At 42.8% G+C, this 15,780-nt stretch overlaps 1 protein-coding gene across 1 annotated transcript in view; it reads left to right on the top strand.

Moving 5' to 3' along the window:
* The window catches only part of PLPPR5 (phospholipid phosphatase related 5), a 102,857-nt gene that overhangs the window by 76,504 nt on the left and 10,573 nt on the right, over positions 1-15,780 (top strand). The window contains exons 4-5 of the mRNA XM_087719296.1: positions 12,010-12,186; positions 14,433-14,552. Coding sequence (XP_087575422.1) covers positions 12,010-12,186; positions 14,433-14,552 — 297 coding nt within the window. The remainder of the gene's footprint in view (positions 1-12,009; positions 12,187-14,432; positions 14,553-15,780) is intronic.

The following is a 15,780-nucleotide window of genomic DNA, read 5'->3' as shown; positions in this document are numbered from 1 at the left end:
AATAGCATGACCTGTCAAAACCGCGCTCGACTAAACCGCGCCCGATTAAACCACGTCGCTGGACGTCATCAACCAGGCGACAACAGCCAGCGCGGAGAAAGAAGGGCGCTTTAAATAGCGCTTTGAAAGCAAGCCGATTCAACTTAAGGTAAGGGTTAGGTTTAGGGTTAACTTTAGGGTTAGCTTTAGGGTTAGGTTAAGGGTTAGGTTTAGGGTTAGGTTAAGGGTTAGGGTTAGGTTTAGGGTTAGGTTAAGGGTTAGGATTAGGTTTAGGGTTAGGTTAAGGGTTAGGTTTAGGGTTAGGATTAGGTTTAGGGGGGTTAGGTTTAGGGGTTAATTTTAGGATTAGGGTTTACAGCGTGCTTCTGTCTCCGCGCTGTTGTCGCCCTGTTGATGATGTCAGCGACGCGGTTTAGTCGGACGCGGTTTAGTCGAGCGCAGTTTTGTGGTGGAACCATAGAATAGAATTCTTTATTGGCCAAGCGTGATTGGACATGCAACAAGTGATAAAATGATCATAATCATAAAATACAATCATCATAAAACACAAGACACAGCACTCAGTGGATATTCCAGATAGCAGCAACTACACTGAATGCTTATTAATATGCTTACTTTTAAAAAATAATTTAGGTACAAAAATAAACAGTTTAGACTGTGTTCTTTGAAATAAGCATACAATCTTTTGTCTATATATAAGGTAAAATTAGAGAGTTTTAAGTTTTAACCAATCCAAAAGATATTTAATATTATGAAAATGACCATAATTAAACTATGTTAATTTGGAAAAATCTTAAGGTGATTACTTTGACTAGCTGAAAAAATATTGCAAAATATAAAATAAACATACAAGACAGATGGAACCATATCCCTTCCCTAAAGTTTTCTCACTTTCTGTAAGGTTACATACCAGGATGTGACTGCCAGTATCACATTTTGATGTGACAAATTTAAGAGCAAAATAGCTGCTTGAAATCATGAAATTGCAAGATATCCATTAAATTCGATTTTGTGAACACGGTGATCAAAAGTACATTGTTTCTTAATAATCTGGCTTCTTATCTCATATTTTAAAATAATATCCTCAATTCCTGTTACCAAAGTCATATGTAAAAACAAATCTTCCCCTGAGTTTGTGACGCACATTTTTATTCTGAGAGTGCATTGAATTTCATTTTTGAAAATAGTTATGATTTCCTGAAATCTCTCTGATGGTTTCCTTCTGTGAAAATTCACAGTAGCACATCACTATTTTTATCAATTTTTCCAGCCTCCGTTGGCCTACAGATCAGAATCAAATTTTTAAAAAGATCAGCGTCTTTTTTTCAAATGATGAACCAGGTGTCCAGGAAAAGATCACAGAGAACTTAGTTTTGATCTGTTTAAATCTTTGCGCGTTTGGAGAGAGAGAGTTGACATCAACTCTCAACCAGTTGTCCCTTTGGGATATTTGCATATAAAAATGCGCACACAAAAATACAATGGATTTTTCTTTGTGTGGAGATACGGGTGGAATGGATCTGTGCTTGCGAGAGTTATCAGCATAATTGGTGAACTATCAGCTTCACATGAAGGTCTAACTAAACTTATTTATTGCTAAATGCCTTCTTCTTAACTAACAGTTTGTAGTTAGACAGGGGTTGATAGAATTCAAAGGGGAGGGCAGTTGGACATGGTCTGCCTGTGGCTTCTTAAGGATTCTAGGGTAATCCCTCTTTTAACTCTGCCCCCATCCCTTCCCATACATGAAGCTCATGATTTAAAGACATTTTTAAAGAGAAAATAACCAAAGCTTATTTTTTTGTCATGTGGGAAAAACAAAACTACCCAAACCCCTGAGAGTGAGTCTGTTGATATAACCCAGATTTGGGAGAGAGAGAGAAATTAAACACAACAGAAGGAAGTCTTCTGTAATGGAGCCCAGTTAACTAGGTGACGTCTTCAGACATCTTCATGCTCCAATGTTTCAGTGCTTCAGTGCATCATTTAACCATCATTTAACCACTAATTTAATCTGGCAATTTTAGGCAGAATCAGTGTGTCTTATATTTAGCCTACATTTACCCTTTTGATATAAAAGCAATTATTAGTTGCTGTGCCCCAATAAAAAAGATGAATTATTTATTTATTTATTTATTTATTTATTTATTTATTTATTTATTTATTTATTTATTTATTTATCTATCTTGTATGCCGCCCACTCCCGGAGGACTCCGGGCGGCTCACAAAAGACAAGGGAAAGGGGGGAACGAGACAAAGACAACATATTAAAAACAAAACCAACATTCACAATTTCCGTGGAGGTAGATGTTTCTCAGATCCCCCAGCCTGCTGGAACAGCCAGGACTTGGTGGCTTTGTGGAAGGCCGGGAGGGTAGCAAGGGTCCGGATCTCGACAGGGAGCTCGTTCCAGAGGGCCGGAGCTGCAACAGAGAAGGCTCTCCCCCGGGGAGTCACCAGCCGACATTGCCTGGCAGATGGAATCTGGAGGAGACCTAACCTGTGGGAGCTAATTGATCTGAGAGAGGTAATCGGCAGGAGGCGGTCTCTCAGGTTCTTCTATCTAAAAACCTATAAACTGAGAGAGGAAGTTCATAACCATTTAAGAAATTTGATCCATCCAATCCAGAGAATTGCTGCCAAACTGGAAATACTGACCATTGCAGTTAGCATAACTGATGGTGGGAGGTACTGGACATTGACAAAAAATGTACTTGGATTTCAGCAATCATAATCAACTATTTGATAAAATGTAAAAAATAAAGTTAGTTTACTGTTGTGTCCCGGCAGGAGCCGTTGGAGCTGCCACCAGACTCCGACAGCGAGGGGCCCTATGAGTTGGCCCTGGAGGATGTGGAGGAGCCTGGACAGGGTTCAGACTCCGAGCAGGGCCCAGAGAGACTGGTTGGCCACCAGGGGGATCAGTGTGGAGGAGACAAGAGAGAGTGATCCAGAAATCAACAGTGAGTTGTTCCTGGATGCACGCCGTCGAAGGGCTACTCGGCGTCAAGAACAACTACGTAATTACAGGAGGTAATTACGCTCAGCTGACGGTCATTAAGCTCCTCTCCAGACTATAAAAGAGACTGCTTGTGCCACGCCCTTCTTGCAGAAGTCAACGCTTTGAGTAAAGAGAAACAAACTTGGCAGGCTGGATTGCTGCCAGAGTTTGTCTGAATTGCTGCCAAAGTTTGTTGGCCTTGCTGCTAAGGTCCTTATCTGTTTGTTTACTTGGCTTTCAGCCACCGAGATTCTGGTCTTGTTATTAAAGGACATTCTCATTTAAGCTTATCTTGGCATTCGTTACTGGATGGAGGAGGGAGTCAGAATAGTTTACTGTAGTGTTAAGTTATCAGGCTAGGAGACACATCAGGCCAGCTGTGTGACCTTGGGCCAGCCATTTCTTTTCTCAGCCCTAGGAAGACAATGGCAAACAACTTCTGAAAAACCTTGCCAAGTAAACTGCCGGGACTAATCAAAACAGTCTCCCAAGAATTGATTGAACCGAAGGGAGGAAAGAAAGAGAAAGGAAGATTTGTGCAGTATTAACTGTGATCACAGTTGATCACAAAATGAATTGTGCTTAGAACAAACACATTGAAATCAAATGCAATTATAAATTACATAAGAAGCATTAGATAAGAAATACACTTAGACCTTTGAGACATGAATAAACTAGAGCGGACAGAGAAGCAAAGTGATTTATCTGTCCACTTGTGTGAAATTTTGGATGAACTGCTTATTAGAGGTATAGAAATAGGATTTTTTTAAAAATTGTGACAGAGCTAAAAAGCAGCTTGACTGTGGAATAAGCAAATCTTTACAGGTTGCTTTCTGCAGATTGCAATCCCGCCTACTACATGCTGCTCTGCAGCAAGCCTCAGAGTAGAATTTAGTAGTGAGAAAATAAGTGTAAAGAGCATCAGACAATTCTGGATAGTCAGCGGCTGGAAAATACATTTTCACAGGATGTTGCTTTTTTTGTATTGGCTGGCAATTGCTTCTCCATTACTTCTATTAGAGAGGTCATTGAGTACCAAGGCCAGATTTGTTAGCAATAGCAATAGCAGTTAGACTTATATACCGCTTCATAGGGCTTTCAGCCCTCTCTAAGCGGTTTACAGAGTCAGCATATCGCCCCCGGTTCCACCACAAAAGCACGTAGGAGAAAATCGCGCTCGACAAAAGCGCGCTGTGATGTCATCACAGCGCGACGAAAAAGTTCGGAAAATGTAAAAATAAAGCGAAAACCTTACCCTAACCCCCCCCAAACCTAACCCTAAACCTAACTCTTAACCTAAACCTAAACCTAACCCTAAACCTAACCGTTAAAGTAACGAAAAACCTAACGCTAACCCTTAACCTAACCCTAACCCTAACGCTAATGCTCTAAAGCTAACCCTAACCCTTAACCTAACCCTAAACCTAACCCTTACCTTTATGTGAATCGGCTTCCTTTAATTTAATTTTTATTAATTTTTATTTGAATTTTTCGATCTTTTTTGTCGCGCTGTGATGACGTCAAAGGCGCGATTTTGTCGATCGCGCTTTTGCCGTCCGCGCTTTTGCCGGGTCACAATCGCCCCCACAGTCTGGGTCCTCATTTCACCCACCTCGGAAGGATGGAAGGCTGAGTCAACCTTGAGCTGGTGAGATTAGAACCGCTGAACTGCAGATAACAGTCAGTTGAAGTGGCCTGCAGTACTGCACCCTAACCACTGCGCCACCTCGGCAGGAACAATATGTTCCTGCCTGGTATATATTTAGGCATGGACAATAATCCCTGAGCAGCTGAGAACATGTATTAGTTAAAGGTGTCGTCTTTATGCAGAAAATGTTTAAGAACAAAATTTATTTTCACACTTGTTTACTTTGCTACAAGATATCATAGTGAACCTTATAGCTGGTGAGGAAAGTTATCACCTGGCCCTCTTCCAGAAAAAATGAAATATCCTAGGAAATATTGAAATGGCAGAATATTATATTTCCCTGGATGTGAAAAGGAAGAAACCTGTTTTAAAAAGACAGAGTAGCTCCCTGCAGCTTCCTGCCCTCCTCCTTTGTCAATAGGCCATTAAGATGCCCAGGCCAGTCCCTTTACATAATAAAGAGTTCTCCCCTTCTGCTCAGCTCTCCTTCAGGCATGACTAGCCATCACCCACTCACCACATGGCATCTGAGAACTCAACCAAACCTGGATTCAAAACACAGCCTAGAGAGTTGCCCTTCATGGCCCCATGGGAGTTTGACAACCAATCAGAATATAAGCTCAAGATCAAAGGCCAGAGAGGGCATAAAACCAGGGACTTTCAGCATCTCAGCCCTTCCTTCTCTTCTTCTCCACCAACATTGAAGCATGTGATCACCTTTTCTGTTCAGGACTCAAGCCATGTGGTCCTGTCCACCATTAAAACCATCTTTCCAAGCAGCCTCCATGTCTCCAGTGTCTTTTTCCCCACTTGGAGCCGAACCCAGAAGGACATTTCTTTCAACACTGTTATAGCTAGCTCTTCAGTGGTGGGTTACCAATTTTTTTACTACTGGTTCGGCCATGCTTGCAACGTTTCTGCGCATGCACAGAAACTTCCAGGTGGGTGGGTGGAGCCTCCCACCGCCGCTACTACTGATTCATCCAAACCGGGAGTAACCCACCTCCGTAGCTCCTTACTGTATGGAGTAGTCTTAAATTCAGCCCTTGAACAATCCCATCTCTAACATAGTTTGAGAATTTGTTGGTATCTCAGACTTAGGTATTCGTAGAGATGAGAACCGCGTTGAAGCTGAATTCCTTCTTAACTCATTGGTATTCTAACCTAACGTGGCAGAGTCGAGTCTCTGCTGCAATTTGAAGAGAAGAGATGAAAGAGGAGCTGTGAAGTGAAAATCACGTTGCCTTCCAAATGAGGGGAGAAAGACGGAAGGGTGTGATTTAGGATGCAATCTTTTTTTAACCACTGATTTATTCCGGCAATTTTAGACAGAATTATTTTTGATAGCTTGCTGTTCATAAAAAGCGTTATTTCACAAGCAGGTGGTGAGCTTCAGCATTTTTAGATAAGATACACCTAACGTTTCTTCCCCCCCCCCATTTTTTCCCCCCAGCAGAAATGCTATAAGCAGAATAATTAGGTGTCCTGCCCCTACAAGGGCCTGGGATTTTAACATCAATTACCATTACCTGTCTCCCCTCCCTCTCTTTCTCATGAATATGTTTAAAGCAGCCTTACAATAAAGATAAAAATGTTAAAGAAGTTTCCAGCATAGCTGTGAGTACTTTGCATAGCAAGTAATAAATAAGTTACTCTAAGCCAGCCTTGTGAAACTGGTGGTCTGCGGGCTGGATATGTCACGTGTGGGCCACGCTTAGCTCAGCTCCACAAAAGCAAAAAAAACCATTGCAATACATCAGGTGACATGATCGAGTTTGACACCTGTGTTCTAAGCACTGGGTCTAAAACATCACCTTTTTTCTCAAGCAAACTAGGAAAAAAGAATCAGGTCTGAAATGAACATTAATGTGCCTCTGTTGATACGTCAAGTTTGCTATTTGGCGTTCTAGTGAGTAGCTGTAATTTCAGGAGTATATTAAGAATTCTGTCGGTTGTGCCGCTGAAAAACCTTGATTCAGATTGCCGTTCTTAAGAGATCTGAATGTACCTCGAATTCCCCAAACTGGTGGGCAACCATTTCCGGAGGGCAGAAATGGATGTCACATTCTATTGATTTCCCACTCATTTTTAACGCAACCCCCACAAACATTTCCCTGCTATACTTTCTCTCCCTACATTGGTTTGAATGCTCTCTTGAAGAGCAGCCCTTGAAGAGCATTCGGAGACTTCAGCTCGTCCAGAATGCAGCCGCGCGAGCGATTGTGGGTGCACCTCGGTACACCCACGTTACACCTATCCTCCGCGAGCTGCACTGGTTACCGATTGGTCTCTGGATACGCTTCAAGGTGCTAGTTGTCACTTATAAAGCCCTTCATGGTATTGGACCTGGGTACTTGAGAGACCGCCTGCTGCCAATTACCTCCCAAAGGCCCATTAGATCCCACAGATTAGGCCACCTCCAGGTTCCATCTACTGGCCAATGTCATCTGGCTACTACCCGGGGGAGGGCCTTCTCTGTGGCTGCGCCGGCCCTTTGGAACGAGCTCCCCGCAGAGATTCAGACCCTCACCTCTCTCCAGGCTTTCCGAAAAGCCGTTAAAACCTGGCTGTGTCGGCAGGCCTGGGGTTGATGAGTTCCCTTCCCCTCTCGAATCGTGTGACTGTTGGCTGTTTTTTAAATCCCCTTGTACCTTTTTTGTTGTAGTTCTTTGTGTTTACCTCCCCCCTCCCTTTGGGTTTGTGAGCCGCCCTGAGTCCCTCAGGGAATAGGGCGGCATATAAATAAAATGAACCTCGAACCTCCCATCCAGTTGGCTTAGAGCACTTCCAGTTTGCTGCACATAAATTCAGCAAAGCCTGTGCCGGTATGCAGAGGAAGGATTCCCTCTTCAGCCAAGCCAGCCTTAAAAGGTAAATGTTCCCCTTGCACATATGTGCGAGTCGTTTTCAACTCTACGGGGCTGTGCTCATCTCCGTTTCAAAGCCGAAGAGCCAGCGCTGTCTGAAGACATCTACGTGGTCATGTGACCGGCATGGCTAAACATCGAAGGAATGCTGTTACCTTCCCACCAAAGGTGGTTCCTATTTTTCTACTTACACTTTTTACGTGCTTTCGAACTGCTAGGTTGGCAGAATCTGCGACAAGTAACGGGAGCTCACTCCATTGCGCTAGCGATTCGAGCCGCCGAACTGCCGACCTTTCTGATCGACAAGCTCAGCGTCTTAGCCGCTGAGCCACTGCATCCCTTACAGCTCCCTTTTATCCTGAGTAGAAGAATAGCATAATTGGGCCTTTGGCTTTAATAACCAATAAAATAAATTAATAATTTGTTTTGCTTTTCAATTACTGATTTCCCCCGCCGCCGCCCCCCAGTGGCCTCCTGAAAAGTATGTTAGCTTTACTTTCTTCTAATAGGGCAGTTCCATAATTTCTTCAATGTTTCAATGGCTTGATATAGAAGGCTTTCATCCTTAGCTTTCAAATAGCCCTGTAGTTGTGTCATAGTAGGACAAACCCATAAGGACAAGATTCAGCGGTCCATCTGCATGTAAAAGGTGAAGTCCACTCTTTGGAAGACAGTAAATACTACATTTTGGACAGAGAGGACCACTGTTTTGAAAGGGGGGTCAAAAAGACCATCTGTGTCAAAATTGAACAGCCCCTCTCTCAACAAAGGGAGAGGGATATGACATCATCTACCTCCAGTCTACACCACAGGCCTTTCAGCAGTTCCAAGAAGGCTCCATACTCATTTGCATTACTCAGGTGACCTGAACTCACACATAAACCTTCAAGTGACCTCACCAACTCTCTAAAAGAATGCAAATGACCAGCTGTTTGCCAGGAATATAAATCCCTCCATTCCCCACTGTTCTGACCCCCACCCCACCGGTCGCCGTCCAGGAACGAAAGCCAAAAACAAATGTAAATAAGAATACTTTTAATCAGTCCAGACTCTCGTTGGCTGCAAGCCCAAAATAAACAAAGAGATAAGCACTCTGGCAGCAAGTCCTACAAACCTAGGCAGCAAATGCAAACAAACTCTGGCAGCAATCCAGCCTGCCAAGTTTGTTTCTTGTTAATCGCTAACGTTGACTTCTGCAAAAGGGTGTGGCACAAGCAGTCTCTTTTATAATCAGGAGAGGATCTTAAAGAGCATCAGCTGAGCATAATCTCCTCTTGTAATTATGCCGTTGTTCTTGACGCCGAATAGCCCTTCGACGGCGTGCATCCCAGAACAACTTACAGGTGTTTTCTGGATCACTCACTCTTGTCTCCTCCCCACTGATCCAAGGCTCAGACGCCACCTGGGGGCCAACCAGTCTCTCCTCGCCCTGCTCGGAGTCGGAACCCTGTCCAGAGTCCTCCACCTCCTCCAGGGCTGACTCATAAGACCCCTCGCTGTTGGAGTCTGACGGCAGCTCCAACGGCTCCTGCTGGGCCACAACACTTCACCATCCAGTCAGAGCTGAAGAAGTTTTTTGGATAGAAGCAAAACATCTTCAAAGAAAAACAAGGAAGTCCTCTTGAAAAAAAGACCTTTGGAGTAGCCCTGTAGTTGTTTGGGATCTAGAGGGGAAGAACCTTCTACCTTTGGTATTTTAGCTTTCTAAATATAATTTAACTTTGTAAGTGTGTTTAAAGCGTATATGTCCAGAAAGGAAAAAAAATATTGGCCATTGCTTTTCTACACATGAAGGTGGAAGCATATATAAGAAGGAGATTTGTTCAAAGGAAAAAATGTGATAGCTTTTGGTCTGTACTGAATTTCTTGCAAGAGTCTCAGTCAGACAAGATGTTTTTTAAAGCCAGCATATGGTTTACATATTATTTAATTTTACCTGATTTAACTACTTAGTATATGATGTCAGTGAGTTTTACATATCAAATTTATTCTTTTAATTATGAGGTGGTTATCTATTTGGTATTCAATTATTCCCTTAAAGTTGCCTAGGTTTTTTTTTAAAAAAAAAAACATGTCTACATTGTGTATATTCTAATTTAATTGATATTCCTCTATTTTTGTTCCATGTTAGTTTTTAAGTGGGATATAAATATTGTTACTAAGGTCATCTGCAATGCATCTACACGTTGCTTTCAGTTTATTACATATGAAACTGGAATCATAGTATATTTCACTGGATTTTTATTAGAAGGAATCAGGTATCTCTGGGCATAAAAAAATTATCAAAGTCAAGAAAGACAAGCTTTGTACATGTTTCATCTGGTGAGTGGAAATAGCAAACCACCGACCTGTACCTCGTAGTATTTTACTATTTATTTTTAATTCTTGCCCACAGTGAACACATTTTGCCAAACAAAAAAGAAAAAAAGTAAGTTCTAATTTAATGGAATTTTGAGCACTCAATCTCTTCATTTCATTTTAAAGTGCAGCAATGTTGGACGATGACCATAAACTCCGACAAGATTGCTAGCTAGAACTATGTCTTGCAAGACATTTAGCCAGCATAAATATTTTTAATTAACTGAGCAATTTCAATCGCACTTCTCTGCACATAACATGGTCGCCTAATGTTAATTGCACTTGAGTGTACACGGAAATGCAAATAAAAAGTGCCTTTTCTCTCCAGTATTACTAAATGTGCCTCAATGTATTAGATACAAAAGCAGGATTAGTTTTTTTCTTGTTATTTTCTAGAATGCTTTGTTATTTTATACGGTCAAATTATTCAAGAAAATTCTGTTTGTGTGGTGTTATAGCAATAGCATTTATACTTATATACCGCTTCACAATGTTTTATAGCTCTCTCTAAGTGGTTTACAGAGTCAGCCTATTGCCCCCAACAATCTGGGTCCCCATTTTACCCACCTCGGAAGGATGGAAGGCTGAGTCAACCTTGAGCCTGCTGAGATTCGATCAGTGGTGGGATTCAAATACTTTAACAACCGTTTCTCTGTCCTAATGACCATCTGGGTAGGTGGGGCTCGGTGGTCATGTGACTGGGTGGGCGTGGCCAACTCAAGGTCACTCAGGTCGATGGGCGTTTTGCCTTAGCTGTTACAATGTAATAAGGGTTAACCGGAGAGGCAGTTTCTGAAAGCAGGGCAATAAAGATTAGGCTAGAAATAACACTAGAATGTCTCCTTCCTGCCTTCCTTACAGGATTAGCCCTGTAACGTGGGAAAAAACAAAAGGAGATTTCTTCCAACAATCGGTTCTCTAAACTACTTAGAAAGTTACCAACCGGTTCTCCCGAATAGGTGCGAACTGGCTGAATCCCACCACTGGATTCGATCTGCCAAATTGCAGGCAGATGGTGATCAGCAGAAGTAGCCTGCAGTACTGCACTCTAACCACTGTGCCACCGCGCAGTTATGTACATAAATGAGCCCACTTGGACTTTGGACTTAATCTTCGTAAATGTCAACGTCCACAAGGCAGTGACCGTTGCATTGTGAAGGCCAAAGGCAGAACGTCACGGATTACAGAGTTGTTTATCCGTGTGTTGTCCTGCCATTGGATTCTCAGATTGTTTCACGGTTCCGTCGCCACGGGAACCAACACTCCCCATTTATCCGAGCTTGTGACCGGCTATGGTTTCCCATAGGCTGGGTTTAAATGAGCCCAGATAGCCATAACTCTTAATCTCTATGCACTGAGAACTGTGACACTAAATGCATTGTGGGAAGAGGGAGGAGCCTTAACACAAATGAGGAATGTGATAACCATACAGGTAATCCTTGATTTATAACCATTCATTTAGTTCAAAGTTATTTTAAAAAAAATAGCAGTGAAAAACGGGGCTCAGGACTGTTTTTCACACTTACGACTGTTTGTTGCATCCCTGTTGTCACGTTATCAAAATTCAGATGCTGCGCAACCACCATATATTTATGAAGGTTGCAGTGTCCCAAGGTCATGTGATCATCTTACGTAACATTCTGACAAGCAAAGTCAACAGGGAAGTCAGATTCACTTAGCAACTAGCTTCATAACAACTGCAGTGATTCACTTAACAACTGTGGCAAGAAATGGACAAAACTCCGTTTAACAACTTTTTCGCTGATCAACAGAAATTTTGGTCTCCATTGTGGTTATAAACTGAGCAATACCTGTATCTGGTTCTCACTCAATCATCGATTGTGCCTGTTTCTGTTTTAATAATTATCACCAGTCTCAGCCACGGAGGTGAGGGGGCTAAAAGACGTAATTTGCAGTTGATTTCAGTCCAAAAGCAGGATGGGAAATCCAGTAAATAAATCAATGACATATTTGGATTCCTGGCACAAATGTTAATTTATATGATTTTCTTAAAAATTATTACTCTTCAAAAGTGGGACAGGTATTCGGATTCCTCAATAACTGCATGAAAACCGATGGATATTGGGTTGCATTTGTTTTCGTTAACTTTTTTAATTTATTTTTTTTGTTCCTAGATGTACATCACCCACACAATAAAGGCCAGAGGAACCAGGCTGGCAAAACCAGTTCTTTGCTTGAGCATAATGTGTATGGCATTTCTTACTGGCATCAACAGAGTAGCAGAATATCGAAATCACTGGTCAGACGTGATAGCAGGATTTCTAGTCGGTATTTCGATAGCTGTTTTTTTGGTATGTATAAGTTAAGCATTTTTCTACCTGTTAATATGTCTGACTGCTTGTAGGATCCATCATTTCATTACTCCATCGGGATACAGGCTGTTTGCATGAATGGCAAGCATTTACAACTTTGCCTGATTAAAGAACTATGTAAAATCATATGCTGTATTTCAATAAATACAACTGTTTATTACCCATGAGCCAAGGTGGCGCAGTGGTTAAATGCAGCACTGCAGGCTACTGCTAGATCAGCAGGTCAGCGGTTCAAATCCCACCGGCTCAGGGTTGACTCAGCCTTCCATCCTTCCGAGGTGGGTAAAATGAGGACCCAGATTGTTGGGGGCAATATGCTGACTCTCTGTAAACCGCTTAGAGAGGCCTGAAAGGCCTATGAAGCGGTATATAAGTCTACTGCTACTGCTACTACTACTACCCTACCCAGCTAAAGTCGCCTTATTGTATTGTGCTATTCCATCTATGTGCTTTTTACTGTTAGACTGTTCTATTCAGAAAGTAATTTTTAGAGTTCTTTTTATTGCTGTCATTATCATTTCCATGTGGACATGGGTTCTTTCTCCTGCATTTTTTTGAGTCTACAGTTACTGAATTGCTTCCTTCCAAGATTATCCGTCCCTGGTTTATAAAACGAGTTTCTCAGGCCTGAGAATCCAGAATTCCAGCCTCATCAAAGTTTCAAAGTTTAATAGCATTTGTATGCCACCCAATCCCGAAGGACTCCGGCTGGCTAACAATAAATCAAAAAGAATAGAAGAAAGAAAAGATAAATTTAAAAACACACCATGCACTCCATTCCAAGTGGGGCTTAACCATATTTTGGGGTCAACAGCCCCAGGCCTGCCGGAACAGCCAGGTTTTAGTGGCCTTACGGAAGGCCAAGAGAGTGGGAAGAATCTGGATCTCTGCGGGGAGATCATTCCACAGGGCCAGAGCAGCTACGGAGAAAGATCTCCCCCGAGTAGTCGCCAACCAGCATTGCCCACTCGATGGTACCCGGAGGAGGCCCAATCTGTGTGATCTTATAGGTCGTTGGGAGGTATGTTTACCAATTACCTCCAATAGACCGATTAGATCCCACAGATTAGGCCTCCTCCGAATTCCATCCGCTGGCCAATGCTGGCTGGTGACCACCCGGAGGAGAGCCTTCTGTGTGGCTGCTCCGACCCTCTGGAACGAGCTCCCCGTGGAGATTCGAACCCTCACCACCCTCCAGGCCTTCCGCAAAGCCCTTAAAACCTGGCTCTTCCGACAGGCCTGGGGCTAAAGAGTTTTTGCCCCCCCCTCGAATGGTATGGTTGTTGTGTGCTTTTAAATTGTGTATTGTTTTGTTTGTCTTTTTATCCCTTATTTGTATCCCCTTCCCTGACTTGGATTGTGAGCCGCCCTGAGTCCCCTCCGGGGAGAAGGGCGGCATATAAGTGCAATAAATTCAATTCAATGTGGCAGGAGGCGGTCCCGTAGGTATCCAGGTCCTAAGCCATGTAGGGCTTTAAACGTAACGACCAGCACCATCAAGTATCAGTTCTTACACTGACATGTTTCTATTTTAAAGATGTTCAATTTTTTAAAGTCCCATCCTATCAAGCAGCACCCTCTGCAATTATATTATTTTGGAAATATTGCCTAAGCGTTTGAAAACATTGTTTTAAGCCCCAGGAACAACATGGCAAATTCTCCTCTCGTGGTACAGGTAGTCCTCAATTTACAATCACAAGGGAGCCTAAAATATATGTTGCTAAGAGAAAAATTTGTTAAGTGAGTTTTGCCTCATTTTATGCCTTATCTTTCCACATTTATTAAGGGAATCATTGCAGTTGTTAAATTAGTAACACCGTTGTTAAGTGAATCTGGCTTCCCCATTAACTTTGCTTGCCAGAAGGTCGCAAAGGGTGATCCCGTGAACACGGGACGCTACGACTGTCATCAATGTGAGTCAGTTGCCAAGCATCCAAAATTTGATCAGGTGACCATGGGGATACTGCAATGGTTATACAGTAAGTGTGAAAAACGGTCGTAAGTAACTTTTTTTCCAGCGCTGTTGTAACTTTGAACGGTCACTAAATGGACTGTTATAAGTCAAGGACTACCTCTACTGGATTTATAATTACACAAAGTCGCAGTGCATTAAATTACAACTTTTTGAGGGAAGGATATATTTTGGAAATTGTAGTTTCAATGGTATTTTCGTCAAGACTCAGGTGTCATAATGGCTTCATAGTATCTATTTCTTCTCTTTCTAGGTGATATGCGTGGTTAATAATTTTAGAGGTAGGCAACCAGAACATGAACAGTCACACATGGACAATCTGGGACAAATGTCTATGATCAGCATCCCCCGTGTAGAACATTCTGTAGTAAAGGTAAGGTTTCTTGGGAATTGATAACTTTTGTGGTGAAACGGAGGTAGAATGGTTGCCTTGCTTGATTTTTGTAAGAGAAGTGAAATCTTCAAGTCCACCCAGTGGTGGGATTCAAATAATTTAACAACCGGTTCTCTGCCCTAATGACTATCTGGGTAGGTGGGGCTCGGTGATCATGTGACTGTGTGGGCTTGGCCAACTTAAGGTCACTCAGGTCGATGGGCGCTTCACCTTAGCAATGTAATAAGTGTTAACCGGAGGTGGCAGTTTCTGTAAGCAGGGCAACAAAGTGGAAATAACACCCAGGCGGACTGGCTGAGCAGGACCACCATCGACTCCGCGGAATGGCGGCTGGATCCTGCTCTGTTTCAACAACTGTCCCGCAGGTTTGGTCTTCCGCTGGTAGACATGTTTGCGACGAAAGCCAACACGCACCTTCCGCGCTTCTTCTCCCGCTTCCATTCTCCGGGAGTGGAAGGAACGGAGGCTCTTCGCTGCAGCTGGCCTCGCGGCCTCCTCTATGCGTTTCCTCCTCTTCCACTCCTTCCCCGTCTTCTAATCAAGATCATGGAAGAGGGGGCGGAAGTGCTGCTTGTGGCACCCCATTGGCCCCGGAGGTCGTGGTTCGCCGACTTAGTCAGCCTGTCGGTGTCCCCGCCGTGGCGGATTCCCCCGGAACAGGTCTCCCTCAGCCAAGGGGCCATTGTCCATCACAAATAGGTGCAAACCGGCTGAATCCCACCACTCAGTCCACCTCATAAATTATGGTTGACTGAAAACTAGGAACGCTTTTGTATCTTCTCAAGGATTGTAGGAGGCCAAGTGGAAAAAGCAGAATAAAAGAAAAAAAGGCTAATTTTATACACTAATAATAATCACACTTTATCACAAGAGGTAGCTTTCTTCCTCTCACAATATCATGAAGAGGGGACTGAAACATTCTCTTCAGTTAATTAATTTAATCAGCTAAATTAAAACTCTTTTTTTGTGTCCAAACGTCTCAGTTCAAGGGGTACATTAGTTGCCCAGCGATGGTTTTGTGGCTGTATAAAAGACGGCATATACAAACGCACTTTTTATACTGTATGTGCCTGATTGCTCAAATGATATTTAGTAGAAGGCTTCTGTTTGAGCAGTATTTGCAGGAGGCTATTTGCATAAAATTAGTGCTTGTTTTGAACACTCATACGCACTTTGTTTTTACCCCAAATACCCCTGGCAGTTTGAT

The sequence above is a fragment of the Thamnophis sirtalis genome, unplaced genomic scaffold (genome assembly GCF_051295495.1).
Source record: "Thamnophis sirtalis isolate CommonGarterSnake01/CBP01778 unplaced genomic scaffold, rThaSir2_p1.2 scaffold_7, whole genome shotgun sequence".
Classification (NCBI taxonomy): domain Eukaryota; kingdom Metazoa; phylum Chordata; class Lepidosauria; order Squamata; family Natricidae; genus Thamnophis; species Thamnophis sirtalis.
Note: the sequence above shows the minus strand (reverse complement) of the source record. Positions and strands in the feature narration are given on the sequence as shown.